Source organism: Peromyscus eremicus, chromosome 17, assembly GCF_949786415.1.
Source record: "Peromyscus eremicus chromosome 17, PerEre_H2_v1, whole genome shotgun sequence".
Classification (NCBI taxonomy): domain Eukaryota; kingdom Metazoa; phylum Chordata; class Mammalia; order Rodentia; family Cricetidae; genus Peromyscus; species Peromyscus eremicus.
In genome coordinates, this window is record NC_081433.1 from 14,393,475 (window position 1) to 14,410,442 (window position 16,968).

At 43.6% G+C, this 16,968-nt stretch overlaps 1 protein-coding gene across 1 annotated transcript in view; it reads right to left on the reverse strand.

Moving 5' to 3' along the window:
* Positions 1 to 16,968, reverse strand: part of Atp7b (ATPase copper transporting beta) — a 76,529-nt gene that overhangs the window by 23,855 nt on the left and 35,706 nt on the right. The window contains exons 2-4 of the mRNA XM_059244594.1: positions 13,344 to 14,595; positions 9,211 to 9,468; positions 7,617 to 7,780 (exon numbers count right to left, since the gene is read on the reverse strand). Coding sequence (XP_059100577.1) covers positions 7,617 to 7,780; positions 9,211 to 9,468; positions 13,344 to 14,595 — 1,674 coding nt within the window. The remainder of the gene's footprint in view (positions 1 to 7,616; positions 7,781 to 9,210; positions 9,469 to 13,343; positions 14,596 to 16,968) is intronic.

Here is a 16,968-nt window from a genome sequence, read left to right on the forward strand (position 1 = left end):
GACTTGTGTGTGTTTATGAATCTGGGAAGGCACTTTCCAAGGCCTACATGTGAAGGTCGGAGAACAGTTTGTGGGAGTTGGTTCTCTACTCTCACTATGTAGGCTTTGGGGATCAAACACAGGTCTTAGGCTTGGTAGCCAAGCACGCTTAGCCACGGTACCTGTTGTGGGCCATATTTAGCTATTTTCTGTGTGTGTGTGTGTATGTATGCACGGTGTACACGTGTGAGTGGAAAACATAGGTTGATGACTGTGGGAGCCCGTTCTCGGGTTCCTCGTGGCTTTACCCAGCAGGTCCGAATAGAGGATGATTAGACCACGGGCCTAAGTGCAGGTGTCTGGGATGGTCTGCACTTGGCTGTGCTGGGGGAGGAGGTCTCTTGCTCCACCCCTTGGCGTCTCTATAAAAACCCTGGGGCAGAGACAGTCAGGGCCCGTTGGAATAGGTTCCAGGCCCTCTCGAGGCTATCCTTTATTTTCTATCTGTTTATCTCCGCGAGATTCTCCGCAATAAATCCTTCTATCTAATATTTCCTGCTGCTCGCACTCAAGAAAACTCTGGGGAACTGTGGGGGTGGTTGGGTAAACGCCCCACAGAATGGCGCCATGAACAGGGACTAAAGAAAAAAGAAAAAAAAAGGGACTAAAAAAAAAGGGGGGACTAAAAAAAAAGGGGGGACTAAAAACAAACGAACAGGGACTAAAGACAAAGTAATAGGGACTAAAGATACAGGAAAATAATAGTTTTATTACAGAGTTTTTGGCGAAAGTGCTGAGTTCAGCCCTGCCAGTGGATAAGGCATGCCGGTGTTATGGAAAATATATATTTTTTATATATATTGAGAGGCAGGGGTTTTATCCTCGAGAGAAAAAGAAAGCGGACTGGAAGGATGTCCGATGCTGCAGCGAAATTCTCTTCTGTCAAAATTTTCTATCTTCTATCCCTTTCTCAATTTCTATCTGAAAAATAAGTATAAGGTGTAGGGTAGCAAAATAGTGTAGGAAAAACTTAGAAGTGTAAGATTGTGTAGGAAAAAATAAGTAAAGCAACTAGACAGAAAAACTCTACAATTTTCTAACTTTGGGGGCTAAGAACGCAAACTGGGGGAAAAAAATCTTTCTTTGGGCTTTATGGGTAGTAAAAAAGCTCTTCTTTGAGCTTATGGGGAAGAAAAAGTTTCCTATGGAAGCTTTTGTCCTGGGGACAACTGAAATGCTAAGTCCAAGCGGCAGGAGAAAGTGATTTCTCCCTGAGGCAAAAATGGGGGTGTAGAAAGCCAAAGTTTAAAGTTGGGAAGTTTTGGGAAAAGTTGCTCTTTCTCTTGGGGGGAAAAAAACCTTTCTCTTAAAGCTTTTCTTGGAAAATTTGGGGGAAAAATCTCTAAAAAGCCTTAATCTTTCTCAAAAGCTCTTAAACTTAAAAACTAAAGCCTTTAACTTTTTCTCTCAAGGGCAAAAATTAGAATCACCTGAAGATATTAGTATGGGGACCATCTGTGATTAGCTCAAAGGGAAAAACAACAAACCTCTTAAGACAGCAAAACCTCTAAGTTCTGTTTTTCAAGCCTTAAAATTCCTCCCTGCAATGCAGGAGGCAGGGACAAGTTCCTAAAAAACCTCTTCTAAGCTCTGTCTCTTCAAGCCAGTAAAAGACAGTGGGTCAGAGTACCCTGAGGGAAATGCTTGGGAGAGTGTGGGTAAAGAGCTACAGAGAGCCCAAAAGGGCCAGAAACTTTACCTGAGAAAAGCAAAAAAGCCAAGCTTTTCAGTTACAGCCGGGCTGAGGCATCAAGGGTTTTGTTTCTGAGTGAGCGTTTCAGAACGAAAAGATGCTCCTAATCTTCCTAACACAAAGATTCCCCTGAAGCATTGTATCCTTGCTTCTGACCAAAAACCCAGAGGCGACTGGCCAGCGTCTCTGAGTTGGAGTGCATTTCAGGGATACTAGGGTTCCTGCAGTTGCAAACTTCCTGGAGCACAGAGCTGAGGCAGGAAGGTGCAGGACCCAGGGGAAGATTGCTAATGAACAACCAAAGCTAAAGCCAGTGGGAACAGCACAGTTGTCTGCTTTCCTACAAGTCCCGGGTTGGTAGGTCCACTGCTGCAAAAAGACATCTGAAAAAAGCTTTCCTATCAGTAAGGACCTTTCTGGGAAAACAGTAAAGCTGAACTGTGTCTGAAGCAGTTGTGCTGCTGAGTCAGAACGCTGTCTGGGGAAAGAGCCCAGCCAGGGCAGAACAGAACTATCCAGGAGTAAAGCTTTCTTTTCTGTCAGAAAGCACCTCTTTGAGAAAAGCTTTGTTTCAACTGACTCCCTGAGATGAGGGAGTGTAGCCCTGAGGGGTGATTGCCTCTGGAATAAGCTCTGTCCTTGAGCACCCAGACAAGCAAATGCAACCCACTGGGGGACTGGGCCAGGTGAAGGTCTGATAAGGCAAAACACCTGTCCTAATGGGAGTTTAGAAATGGCAAAAACCTCCCTTGTTAGATTTTCAGTCTGTACGCAAACCACACAGACCCAGAAAACAAACGGACAAAAAGCCCTACCTTCAGTAGCAGGGAAAGCCGCCACTGTAGTGTCGGAAACTGTTTCTGGGGTAGAGGGGATAAACTGAGACCAAACTGGGAACTGTCTGGGAGAAAGACTCTAAAGAAACAGAAGGGACCGATTCCTCCCCAGAAAAATATGACCTGAAAAAGCTGCTAGAATTTGAGGCAGATTCGGGGGGAAGAAAAAAAAAAGCCCCTACTTCCAAGGGCAGCTAGCAGAGGTACAGAGCCGCAGATACTTGAAGCTCTGCATCTGGGGAAGGAAGGAACAAGCAAAATGAGATAGATCAGTGGGAGAAAATCTCTCTGAAAGAGATATGGAAAAGGTGTTGTACATGATCTTGTTTTTCACTGACTGGCTAAGACAAACACAAGCCCCGAGGAAAATTGCTATCAGAAATTGCCCACCTCAATGCGCGCTAACGAGGCAGGTGCAGTTCTGATTTGGGGGCCAGTGTCAAATAAAGGAGAAACACCTGTTAAAGCCAGTTGAGGAGAGAATAGGAATCTCCCAATGTGCCATAGCTGAAAATGTAAAATGCTTGTTCAAATCTCCCGTTGCAAAAGCAAAAAACTTTGTTCAAACCTCCCGGGCAAGAATTTGTAAGCAAGTCTGGTAAAAAAAAAAGAACTTAAAAGTTGACTCTCAGACCCAAAAAGAACTATGGGAAATGACTGATATAAGGGAAATGATATAAAGGACTGATTTAAGGGACTGATACTATTATGGACTGATATAAGGGAAATGCATTCTGGGAAAGGTAGTTTTTCGCTAAAAATGGCGACACTGCCCTGAAACACTTTTGTCAGCTCGAAAATACGTTCATGGTAAACTTAAAATACAGCTTTTAAAAGAATAAGGAGGAAAATTGTCTAAGTGTCAGTTCCAATGAAAAATTGAAAGGATACGGAACTAGGTGCTTCGCGGTTTGGGGCTCCTTGGTAAAATGCCTTATTTACCCTAATAGCTGTGCAAAGTTTTTACGGTAGCTGGATGACAGAAAGCTACCTATAAGAGCAAACAAGCCACTTTAAAATCCTTAAAACAAGGGAAAACAGTTTATACACTGAACGTTGTCTTAGAATTGAAGCACTTAGGGGAACTATTATGAATTTGGATGAAGGGACAGCCTCTAGTTAAAAACTGTTTACCGCTGACAGTGCATCTCTGCCGGTTCCGGAACGGCTGAGAGAACTGGCAACTTTGGAGTGTGGCATCATCCTGGGAAGGTTACAGTCCCCTAGCAACAACTATCACAATTCTATAACAACACCACTCACTAAATCCCAGTGCTTTATAACAAAGCTGACTATAAACTCTAAACTTTAGAAATGATGTACATACTTCCTGTCTAGTTAAGAGAATCTGTCTAATAGAGATAGTACTAATAATTAAGAGTAAGAAATAGAAAAAGATGAAAATAAGATATGTGAATTTGTAAAAATTATCTTGTTAGATCTGTGTTAAGAAATCTTTAGGTGTTTGCTAAGTTAAATATATGCTAATGGTAGCCCTGTATAAGTTTGTAAAATAGATCTATAGAGTTCCTTTAAGAAAATAAGCTTGCAAGAAATATCTAAGGTAGTCTAAGACGTGTAGTAATAAGCTTGTAAGAAGTAAAGATACTAATTGTAAATGTAAGTTTAAATAAGAAATATGATAAGTATATAAGAAGAAATATATTTGCTAAAGTAGTTCTATAGTTTCCTTAAGGAGTATAAATAAGTAGATGTTAATACGTTATATGTGAGTTTGTAAAATGTAGATGTTGAATGTGAGTCTAAATGCTTTGCAAGGCAAAAGGTTATATGTGAGTTTGTAAAGTGTAAATGTTAAGTGTGAGTCTATTCTTAATGTATATGGTGAAAGAACCTGAGACATACAGAAGTTAGTGTCCTAGCAGACTGCAAAGCAGGCAGTCTGAGCGGTTTTTCAAAAGCTCCAGAAGCCGCTAAGAAGCTAAGAATGGCGGACGCCAGAACTAGCACAAGGCATCCGCAGCTGAGATTCATGGAAAATCAACGCAACACAGAAAAACCTGAGCTAACATCAAAAACGGTGCGGTTTAGAATACTACTGTACCTAAAAAGGTCTGTCTGTGAGAACAAAAGTTGCAGAGACGCTTGTTTGAAGTAAAATTGTTAACAGCAAAAAGTTTTGGTTGAAAACCATCTCTTCATATTTGGAAGTGAAAGCCTGATACTAGAATTTATTTCTTGTTTGAACTTTTTGAACTTAAAATGAGATAAAACTACAAAGATTTTGGTTATGGATTTCTTCATATTTGGAAGGCTCGTACCAGAATTTATCATGTGAATTTTGGGACTTAAGAAATGAAATGAACAATAGAGATTTCATTGCAATTGGACAATTTTGAGTTTATTCATAGTAATGACCTAGGAACAGTTTTCTGGAATTGGGTTAAATGAAGAAATTTATTGTTTCTACCTAGAATCAAGATGCAGTTTTGTGTATGCATATATGCTTTATTAATAGGTGATTCATGAATTGTTTTGTGGAACTGTTTATGTAAAAATGAAATTACTTACAGAACTGGTTTTGTGTTACAAATGGAACTGTTTAAATGGAAAAGTTTGGGTTTTCTAACTAGGCTTGAGATTTTGCCTAAATTATAAAGAAAAGGGGGAGAGTTAATATTCCTTAGTCTAATTTCAAAAGTTGTTTGAGTGGATTAATGTCATGTTTTTGTTAGTAAGAAATGCAAATGGGGTATATTAAGAGACTGCTTTTAAAGTGTAAAGAGTTTTATTAAGAAACTGCTTTTGGATGTTTTGCTAAGTTTTCAAAGTGTTAATGGTTAGATTGAGAAGATTGCTTTTCAATATGGGTTTGTAGGAATTGTATGAGTTTGGGTTCTTCTAACTAGGTTTGAGATTTTGTTTAAAAAATTATAAAGAAAAGGAGGAGTTATGAGGTTGAGTTATGTTTGCAGAAATTATATTTACCCTATTGATATTGATGCACCCTGGTTTTGTGGAGTTAAGGAATATTTAAGTTTGATGTGAATACATCGAAGTTTTTCCTATGTTCTGTTAACAAGAAAATTCAAATGATTGAGTTAAAGTTGTAAGACGGAGAAAATTGTTAACTATATATAGCACCATATATGCTAATTCAAATGGTTCTGTTAAGAGTTTGCTTTGAGTTGTAAGACTGAGAGAATTGTGGCTATGTATAGCAATGTTTATGTTAACCTGTTAATGGTAATGATGAAGCTAAGGGATTCTTTAAGTTTGTAGTTGCCTTAAGAGTTTTTGGCTTAGAAAGGGCTTGAGGCAGCTAAGACTGCTGTAGTCACCTTGGACCTAATTCAAAAGAGAAATGCCATCTATATCATCCTCTACTCCCATACTGGGAGGTGTAACAGCTATGGAGACTGCTGTAAGCCATTATTAGTTATTTTTTTATATATTAAGAAAGGGGGACCTGTGGGAGCCCGTTCTCGGGTTCCTCGTGGCTTTACCCAGCAGGTCCGAATAGAGGATGATTAGACCACGGGCCTAAGTGCAGGTGTCTGGGATGGTCTGCACTTGGCTGTGCTGGGGGAGGAGGTCTCTTGCTCCACCCCTTGGCGTCTCTATAAAAACCCTGGGGCAGAGACAGTCAGGGCCCGTTGGAATAGGTTCCAGGCCCTCTCGAGGCTATCCTTTATTTTCTATCTGTTTCTCTCCGCGATATTCTCCGCAATAAATCCTTCTATCTAATATTTCCTGCTGCTCGCACTCAAGAAAACTCTGGGGAACTGTGGGGGTGGTTGGGTAAACGCCCCACAGATGACGTCAGCTGTCTTCCTTGAGTGTGTTCTACTATTTTTATCAAGGCAGGTATGTCTCTGAACCCAGATCTTGCCAATTCAGCTATTCTAGCCACAGGGATAGTCTGTTTCCTTAGCACTGGCATTACAGGAAGTCCTCCGGGCCCGTCTGGCTTTGTGTTGGGGAACCTGAACTCTGGTCCTCAGGAATGCATAGTAAATGCAATATTATTCCTGAGTCATCTCCCAGTTGTCTCTGGATTTGGGTTTTCTGTGCAGTGTCTCAGTGGGGCCAAGGTATCTACTATGTGTGATGAGTCCCACAGGATTGCAGCAGGGTTCCTCTCCATCTCGTGATGCCTGCTGTAACCAGTAAATATTAACTCTGCCCTTTAGCACGCAGCCCCAGGAACCAGCACAAAGGGTAGCGCTCTTTAGGGAATACCACTTATCAGGAGCTCAATGTACCTCACGTCCTCCATATTTTTTCTCCAAACATTTACTTACCATTAATGGCAGAGACAAAGTACATAAGGAAGCAAGGGCCCCACTTATCTCAGTGAAATAATATTACTCAATTTGTGTGGGGGGGGTGGTCTTTACATCTCCCTTTGTTTACACGAAAGCGTTTTCTACAAACATGTTTTGAACAGAGGATACAGCAAATACCAGAATCAGCTATGGTTTTCAGTAACTTATTGACACGCAGCTATAATAGCAGATGTACAGAAAAACACTGTGGGAACCACCACTCCCTTAGGAATTCACCTCCTACTGTTTTAGGGCTCTTGGTCACTCATCCTATAGACACTGGTGTGCCTACAAGTCCTCTCCATCTTTGTGTTATTTCATTTTGGGGAAAACGGGATGGAATCCGAGGTCTTAAGCATCCTAGGCCAAAGTCTACCTACTCCAGCCCTTGATATGTCATATGTCATTGAATGGAGCTCACTACTCCGAGGACTTAGGTGTTCTGTCTAGAAATACCTGCCGGTGGCTGAGCTTTAGACATGAAGGACTATGTCACAATGAGCCTCCCAGTTGACCATGCTTACCATAGCCCACCACTCATGCCTTCTCATCTCTAAACTCTTATGCTCACCATCTCTCCCTCTTGACCCTGGTTATACCCAGTAGAATAGCCTGCTCTCACTCCTTCCCAAACTAGACAGGTCAAACCAAACAAAGCATACAGCCCAGCAGCCAGCAAGTATGAGGACAACACCTGTCATAAACTCACCCTCCCCCCTCCACAGCCAGCACCCTCTAGGTGAGTGCCACTATACTTACAATCAGTTCAATGTCACCTTCAGAGGCTGTGTTGTCCTCCATGATTGTTGCTTCAAAGCCCAGGTCCTGGATGAGCTGAGCTATTCTGGGTGGTTGGATGACCTCTGGATTATACTTGACCTCTGCCTTTCCCGACATCAAGGCAACCAACACAGAGAGAATACCTGGAACCATCGGGTCACAGTTGAGACTGGGCATGGCAACTGGGCTGCCATTGTTGTCAGCACAGTTTAACCAAGAAAAACAGCCCCCTCAGAATCCTCTAGAGCACTAGCTCTCAAAATTGGCTGGGCATGAGCATCACTTGGGGAGCTGTGAACAACTTTGATGCCTCCTAACACACCAGGCAACTCAGTATCTCCCAGTAAGTACCAATGTCATTTTAAAAAAGTTTTTCAGGTGATTCTAACTTACATACAGGTTAGTGAGCTACTGTTCCAGAACAATGGGTCTCAAACACTTTGGCCATATGAGCCACCTGAGGACCTTGTTAAATCAGACTCTGATTTGGTGGGTCTGAGATTCCCACTGCACATCCAGCCCCTGGGGATGCCAAGCCTTTAGAAGGCCCACTGTTGCATGTGCATCAGAGCAAGGCATGCAGCTGCAGTGGTCACAGCCAAGTCACGGGAAGGGCATATTTTTCTCTCCCTTTCTAGCGGTACAAAGGGAAAAATAAAAAATTCCAAAAAACGGTTTTATTTATTACTCTTTTCAAATTTTTAAGGATTTCCAAAAGTGAAAAGTGAAAAACCTATAAACCATACAGCTAATACTATTCAATTAGTTTAAGCAGAAGAGTCATGTTCAAATAAAGGAAAGGTGGGATAGGTTTTAGAAAATACACCATAAAAGAGAGAAGAAAGAAGTTAAAGTCAGACACAGAAACATAAGGTCTAGGAAATTATATTTTAACTTCTCTGCAACCAGACCACTGTTGACAAAGGTCCTCCCGCAATACACCCCCATTTAGGATGATAACCCAAGAGCAGCAGTAATTTTAAAGAGTGAATGGGAGGCTGGGAAAACAGGGCACCCTAAATTAAGACTGAAAGGGCCGGGGGTCAGAGCAGAAAGTCTCATGCAGCATTGGGTCAACTCCATTCCAGTGGTACAGGTAGAGTCTCGATCAAAGTATTTCCAAGCAAAAACAAGAGCAAGATTAGGTAAGGAGCAATATTATAAACATCTGGGGGGCAAAATCACCAGACACACTATTTATAGCCTCTGTCATCAACAGCACAGAGTATCCAAAACTGGAAATTTTAAGCACAGGCTAGTGTTTTCTAGAGAAGAACTAATGGGATGTGGGTAGGAGACTGTATAATACTGGAAAGAGCTAATTGAGAAGAAATCTTTCCATAGAACATACCATGATCTTCTGACTAGACTTTCATGGCTAATGTACTGAGAGATACACTTTGTGACAAAATGCTTCTTAAGGGACACAATGTCAATCACACAGGGATATTAGACAAACATCTACATTATCATGTGATAGGCTTGCTGCCAGATTGTCTGGGTTACTGATAAATACAGGAGAATTGATACAAAGTACTTCCAAGTTCAACATGGTCGCAGGCCTCTCTCTTACCAGCATGTCTCTGAAGACTCCTTTCTATGTTTGACACACAGGATGCACAGGTCATGCCCTTGATGTGTACAAAGCACTTCTGTGGTGCTGCTGTTCCCGGGGATGGTGGGGTACCTGATGAGCAGACAGGATCATGGTGTGTGGGGTCCCCTCCAGTGTTGGAAGCCATGTTCTGTGCAGACACCGGTGGACCACCCATGCTATGTGGCACAGATTTCCCAGAGCTGAGGTGTCTGACAGGGCTGATAGGAAGGTTTTCTATAATAAAATGTGAGAAATAATTAGAAAGCAATTTTGCTTGTTACAACGGGAGGTTCAAACGTGACAATATTCAGATTAAAGCTCCTAGAGAAGTGGCATGGTGACTGGTATTTCCGACACGGCCTCTCCCTCCGGTGTCTTTTAGATATCTCTGACAGTGACAAGCATCCTGTGCTTTGTGTTGTCATCCTTCTCACGGTGCTTTTTCGTAAACAAAGTTCATATGTTAATGAAAATCAACGGTCGCAAATGCTTACTTCTTTTAATAGATTCTATCTCAACTTGGCAAACATATTCATGCAATCTTCCTCTAAAAGCCCCAGAAAGTTTCTCTGTGCATACATGTGATCTGTGTGTGTGTGGGGGGGGGGTGCACATGTAAGTGGATATACATGCATGTGGAAGACAGAGGTTGACATGACGTGTCTCCATATGTGGGGGGGGTACATGTAGGCATAAATACATGAGGAGGATGCAGGTTGATATCATATGTCTACACATGCATGTGGGGGGGGGGTACATGTGGGAATATGGAGGATAGAGGTTGACATCATGTGTCTTCTTTGATTATTCTTCACTTTATTTACCAAAGTAGCATCTCTCACTAAACGCAGAACTAGCTGGAAAGAAATCAGTCTTCTCCCCAGAGTTCCAGTGACATGAAATGGGGAGATAATATATACATAGACTGCCTCTTGGCTCCATAATGTCTATTGATCTTGTCTGTCTACCCATGGACTACTATAGCATTTCTTTCTTTTTTTTTTTTTTAAGGTACAACTTACTTAGAATAAGATATACAAATCTGAAGGGTAAGTACTTCTCCAATTCTAAAAGGCATTAAATTAGCTTCCTGCTGCTACTATAACTATAAATTGCCACAAACTTAGTAGCTTATAGATCACAAAGTATTATAGTATTCAAATCAGTTACACTTCAAGAGGTTCCCAGCCCCATTTCCCAATATTCAAAATTAACAGTCCCAAATGTCTCATCAGTTGTCACATCCATCTAGTTTTTCTCTGAATGAATCTCACATGTTTGTCAGTACGTGTTGCTCATTTTCTGCGACCTGGTAAATAACCTCCACTGATCTTAGGGTGTTAACAGCTCTTCTGTATGCAAGTACTACATTCATAAGCTCACTGACAATTTAACCTAACTGAAAACTGCCCATAAAGGATGTCCAGTTAAAGTTCATTTTCAGATAGATCATTGCCAAACTTCTTTATTGCAAATATATCTTCAATGTGAGTATATTTATACAAAAGAAATCAGTGAGTACTTATCTGAAATTCAGCCAAGTGTTTGTATTTTTATTCACTAGATCCCATACTCTAAGCATCTCTTGGACTTAGTGACTATAATCCTCATAGTTCTACCTAATATAAATTAGTTCTTTTCTTCCTGTGTTTGCTCAATCAAGTTCAATTACTTTTAATATGTAGTTCCATGGTCATTTCCCTTTTGCTGTCAATAACCTGACTGTACCATTGAAAGAGTAAGCCTTACCCAAAACAGTTTATCCTGAACCTATTCAATAGTTCTTTGGAGTACAAGATTTAGTGTTCTGTTATTATCTTTATTGACTTTGTTTAAACACACACACACACACACACACACACACACACACACACCCCACATTCTTTCCAGGGTGTGGAGAACAGGACATGGTGAGAAAACAAAACAGCCCTTGGTACAGAGAACAAAGCATGTGGCCTCTGCATTTCACATGCTGCACCTGCCCGGGGTGGGGGCTGGGACTGGGTACAGAGGGGAGCCGGTAAAGTACCCCAGGAGAGCAGTGGTCAGAGGACATGCAGTATAGGAAACAAGTCCAGAGGCCCTGGGTGCTACTGGGACTTTGCCCAGGTGCTCTGTAAGTAGCTCCAAGGACCAGCATAGACCCACAAAGAGCAGCAGCAGGTTCCGGGCAAAAGGCTCAGTGGCCACTATGTTCTAGCCCAATGTAGAGACCAGGCAGGGAACTAAGGCGTTTCACAACGTCACCACTCACACAACTGTCCCCTCAGCAAATATGCCTGCTGGCTACAGTCCCCACTCAGTAGACTGAGGTTAGGATTGCTTAAGCCCGAAGTGTGTGACACTAGCCTGGGCAACAAAAGGGGAGGGGGACGGAGGCAGGGATGGAGAAGGGAGGGAGGAATAGGAAGAAAAGAACCGCAAGTGCCCTGTCCTTCCTCATCTTAGGCCTCTGGTACATGCTACCTCTGTCCCCACTCTGCATACCCCGTCTACTGAAAGTCTCCTCAACCTCCCAATGAAGGCTGGGCTCCTATTTTCCTTGTGTGTAGAGGACTGTTAGCCTCTCCCTAGCTCACTGTGATGGAAGCTGCTCAACTTGGCTTCCACAGCCTCTCAAGCTAATATAAGAGGCTGCCCTCTCCTCCAGCTGCCCTCTGGAAAATGCTACTTGTGTTCTCAACCCTACGTAGTTCATCTCACTCACTTGTCCTCTAGCACTCCCTCACTTCCATCTACATCCCCAGCTCCACACTGTCCTTCAGCATCAGGGAAGAGTTCACACCAGGCTCGGCTTCTCCTCCAGGGCTGTTTCCCATCATACACAGCCCTCATTCTGACCCAAGCCTGGTGGCTCTGACCTCTGACTTCCTGATGTTCTGGGTCAAGAACCAGCCTCTGGTCCTGCTCAGGTCCCTCTGCAGTCCTCTAAAGCTCCTCCCAAAGCACCGACTCCACTGCCCAAGGCACTTCAGACACTCTCAGGGCCTTCCTTCGCTATCTCCCACTTCCCACCATCCACTATCCTGGAAAAAAACACAGCCTGGACACACAGATCAAGCAGTAGTGTAACTCCTCCACAGCCTCCTATCACAAGGAAGCTCTCAGATGGACTTTCTCATACAGCAGCCCCACAGCTACCACAGGCCCCGACCACATGGTATGCAGAGGCATTCAACTGATGCTACAGTGCTGGGTGGGAAGGAGGAGCAGGGGAGGCTGAACCTCAGGAAGCTCCACCTGATAATGGGCCATCTCAAAACGGGACTCCTTCTTTGTGAGCCTCATCACACCCACCCTTCCATCAAGACTCTGTCTAAGAGCCATCAAAGAAAGCAGAAAGAGTCATTGTAAAATCCTCCCCTTAATTTCTACTTCAAACAGACAACCCCTTAGTTGCTGCAAGTTTTGAGGTTCTGGGTTTTGAGGCTTTGTTTGGTTTTTTGAGATGGGAACTAATGTAGCTGAGACGAGGCTTGAACTTGCCATCTAGTTGAGGAAGCCCTTGTCCCTGATCCTCCTGCCTCCACCATCCCCATAAGGTCTGAAATGCAATGTGCCAGGAATGTAATGTGCCACAGTGCATGGTATTTTGTTTTTCAGACACGGTCTTGCTCCTTGGCCTAGACTGTCCTTGAAGACATGTCCTACTGCATCAGTTTTTTGTTTGTTTGTTTTGGTGGTCTCTCAGACTTTTAAGCACTGGTTATAGGCATGTGCCATAAGACTAAATAATGTTTTATTGCTTTTACTTTGCTTTGTGTAGTAGAGAAATCTTCAGAGAAAGTAACAACTGTTCTTTCAGTAAGAGAAGAGTCTAGTGGTCCTACAATGATGGTTTCTAGAATGCACACTCAGAATTCTCTAGAAAAGGAGCCCAGATCAAGAGTCTATCATTTGAGCATCTGCTGTGTGAGAGGCAGCAACTGGAAATTGCATTTCCACTGTCCTGCTACTAACAATGACAAATGAGCAAAGGTTAGCAAACCTGGCTATAACTACCGACGTGTGAGGCAGTGACACGGCTCACCTGTTCAACCACCCAACAACTGCTATGAGACATGAAGAGAGGACCCCAGACATACTTCAAACATGTACCGATGACATACCGGAATTCACTGACGCCTCAAATCCCATGTCTTCTACGGCCACTCGGAGTTCATCTGAGCTAACTATTGAGGGATCATAAAGGACTCTTGCAGTCCCTTCGGCCACAGAGATGGATACTTGCCACACACCTTTCCGCTGGGACAGCATGCCTTCGATGGGCTGAACGGATGATGCGTCAGTAATGCCAGTGATGGTGAGCACCGCAGTACTGCCTGGGCCCTGCTCCTGGTGTCTCTGGGAGGAGCCAGGGGAGAGAAAACTGGAAGACCCACTCTGGGGCTCATCCCCCTCTACCCCATCATGCCCCTCTACTCTATCAGGAAGAGAAACTTTAAAGCGCCCAGGCGGCAGTGCCTCAATGGCCGTTTTTAGGAACAAGGGGGTGACACAGGAAGGGTCATACTGAATTTGGGCAGTTTTGTTCTCCAAGGACACTCGAATATTTTGAACCCCTGGGAGTTGGCCTATATTTCCTTCAATATTCAAAACACACGATTTACAGCGCATCCCATCTATTCTCAGTTGGAGGGTGGCCATGTGGCTCCCTTGGTGCCCCAGGGTCTCAGAGTTATTGGAATTCTGGTTAAGAGAAACTACTGGTCTCTTTAGGTTAACGCTTTCCAACTTGTCTATATCAATCGGTCCCAGCCTTAGGGGAGTGGTTCTGTTCTTGATGGCAGCTTCAAATCCCATGTCACAGATGTGGTCCCTGAGGTCTTCAGGTTGAATGAGGTAAGGCTGGTATGTGATGACTGCCTCTTGGTTGCTGAGGGAGACTCTGATTCTCACAACCCCTTGCAGTTTCCGGATCTTGCCTTCGATGGAGCCGACACAGGACTGACAGGTCATGCCCTCTACCCGGAGCTTAACCACTGCATCCTGGCCTGGGGAGGACCAGGAAGGCCAGGAGGCAGCCTTTCCTTCTGCAGCACTGGCCTCGAAGCCCATGTCCTCGATCTGAAGGCAAATCTGCTGCAGGCTCGTGACTGAGGGCACGTATTTCACAGTGGCGCTGCCTTGCTCCAGAGAAACCTTAATGTCCACAATGCCTTTCAGACTAGAGATTCTGTCTTCGATGGACTTGACACAAGAATGACAAGTCATGCCCAGGATGCTAACCACGCCGGTGGTGGCTGGGGATGATGAGCAGCTGCTGTCCAGACCCCCTTCGTAGCCAACATTGTCAAAGGCGAACCTCTGTTTCATTGTGTGTTCCCAGGGATGTGCAGGCAAGACACGTTTAGATGAGACCTAAAAGAAAAGGAAAAAGCGATTTTATCCTTAAAACCAAGTATTTTTCGTAGGGATTCCACACTTGCACTGCAGTTCCATAAGCACCCACTGCCTGAGGAAAAGTCATGAGCCCCTCCCCTAGGCTCCTGAAGACTGACTGTGAATCCTATAACTCTGCAGGTCTGCTCCTGGGCTTAGAAATCCTGCTTAACCTGAGCGGAACTGGAACCACTCCTGAAACCCTGTTTGAAGATCAACGGTAAGTTGCCTAAAGACTGACTGCTAAACCCACACAGCTGATAAACCACCTGACGGAGTTGTGGTAACTGGAAACACAGCTGGAAACGAGAGAGAGAGAGAGAGAGAGAGAGAGAGAGAGAGAGAGAGAGAGAGAGAGAAAGAGAGAGAGAGAGACAAGACTTTCACAGCAGGCGGCCCAGTGCTATGCTTGCACTAGGGGACAGCAGCAGGGTGAGCCCACCAGATCTTCCCTTACAGGCTCCACCCCCAACCCCTAGACCCAGCCTTGGTCCCACAGCCAGTGCCCCAGCCTCATCTGGTCAGCCCTTGTTTGTGCTGCCACCAACCTCCAGGCTTCGGCCAGGCACACACATGCGCCGCCGCCCAGACCCTCCTCCTCCCACCTGATCTCATCCCCTTCCCGAGCTATATCCAACTTCCAGGCCCAGTCTGGCCCCATATATCTTGCACTGGGATTCACCCTGGTGAGTTTACCAGCTGCTCCCTTCCACATGCCTTCCTCAATCCCCAGATCCAACCCAGGTCCAAATCCAGTGCTGCCTCCTAGTCTGATCCCAGCCCATGCCACCCTCACCTCCAGACCTGGACTAGAATACACATCCTGTGCACCAATCCACCCATCTGTGCCCACCTGACTTAATCCCACCCACACCATATTTAAACTTTAAGATGAACCCAGCCCAAACATCCTGCGCTGTGTCCCAGCATAATATGTCCATATCAGAACCAGAACTAACAAAAGTCTACATACGCAGGTCTCAGGACAAAAACACAAATATGAAAAAATCAATCCAGTATTCCAGCTGCCCCCAAATCCACCAGTCCTAGAGAAATGTTCTCCAATGAGGATTACCTAGAAGAACTGGTAATGAACTGCAAGACACAGAATTTAAAACAAACATAAACTTCAAAGAATTCAAAACTCACCCCCAGTGACACACTTCTTCCAACAAGCCATACCCACTAACCTTCACAAACAGTTCCACCAAACCCAGACCAAGCATTCAAATATGAGTCTATGGGGGTACGGGGTCATTCTCATTTCAAATCACTACAAAGATAGAACTGAAAAATCTCAATATCTCAACCAGAAAACTCAAGGGAAAGCCTTACAAGTAGAATGGATCAAGTAGAATATAAAATATCAGGGTTTGAAGATAAAGTAGAGGATCAAGACTGACCACACAAGCAAAGAATATGAAGGGAAAAAATTAAAGCAGGGGGAAGGAACATGCAAGACACTATGAAAAGACTAAACCTTCAAAACAGTCACAAGTGAAGGAGAAGAATCTCGGGCCAATGGTATAGCCCAGATCTTCACAAAGATCTTTGAAGAAAACTTTCCCAAACTAAGGAAAGACACACCCACTCATACAGATACAAGAAGTACAAATAAACACTAAATAGACAGGCCCAAAAAAGAAAATCCCCACAGCAGCACTAAGTATGCAGAACAAGGAAAATGCAAAAGAAAAAACACATGTCATACATTAAGGAAAAGCCAGAGTAAGAGCTGATTTCTCAATGCAAACTTTGAAAGCCAAGAACTGCCCAGAGCAATGCATTACAAGTTCTAAAAGCCCACAACTGCCAGCCTAGACTATTATACCCAGCAAAACTATCTGCCATAGTTGAAGGAAAAGGAAAGCTTGCCGTGCTACAAACAGACTAAAAGAATTCACATCCAGCAGACCAAGCCTATACAATATAAGGAAAGCACCACTTATGACAGGAGAGGGGAATGAGCACAGCTAAGAGCATGGAGAAAGAAAACAAAGAAAGCTGTAATTACTGAAACACACAGTACAACTGAGAACACAGACAACAACATGACTTTAGTAAACACAGACTCCAGTAATAACTGTAAATAGTAATAGTCTCAACTCTCCAAACCAAAGACACAGGCTGACAAAAGGGATTAAGGGAAAAAATCCACCTTTTTGCTGTCAACAAGAAACTCAGCTTTAAAGACAGGTACAAACCTTAAAATGAAAGGGTAGAAAAAGTATTCCAATCAGTAAGAAAGACCAGGAAGCAAGCAAGTGTCACTATCCTAATAGCTGACAAAACAGACATCAAATAAATAAAACTAATCAGAAGAGATGAAAATGAGAAGACTTCATTCTAATC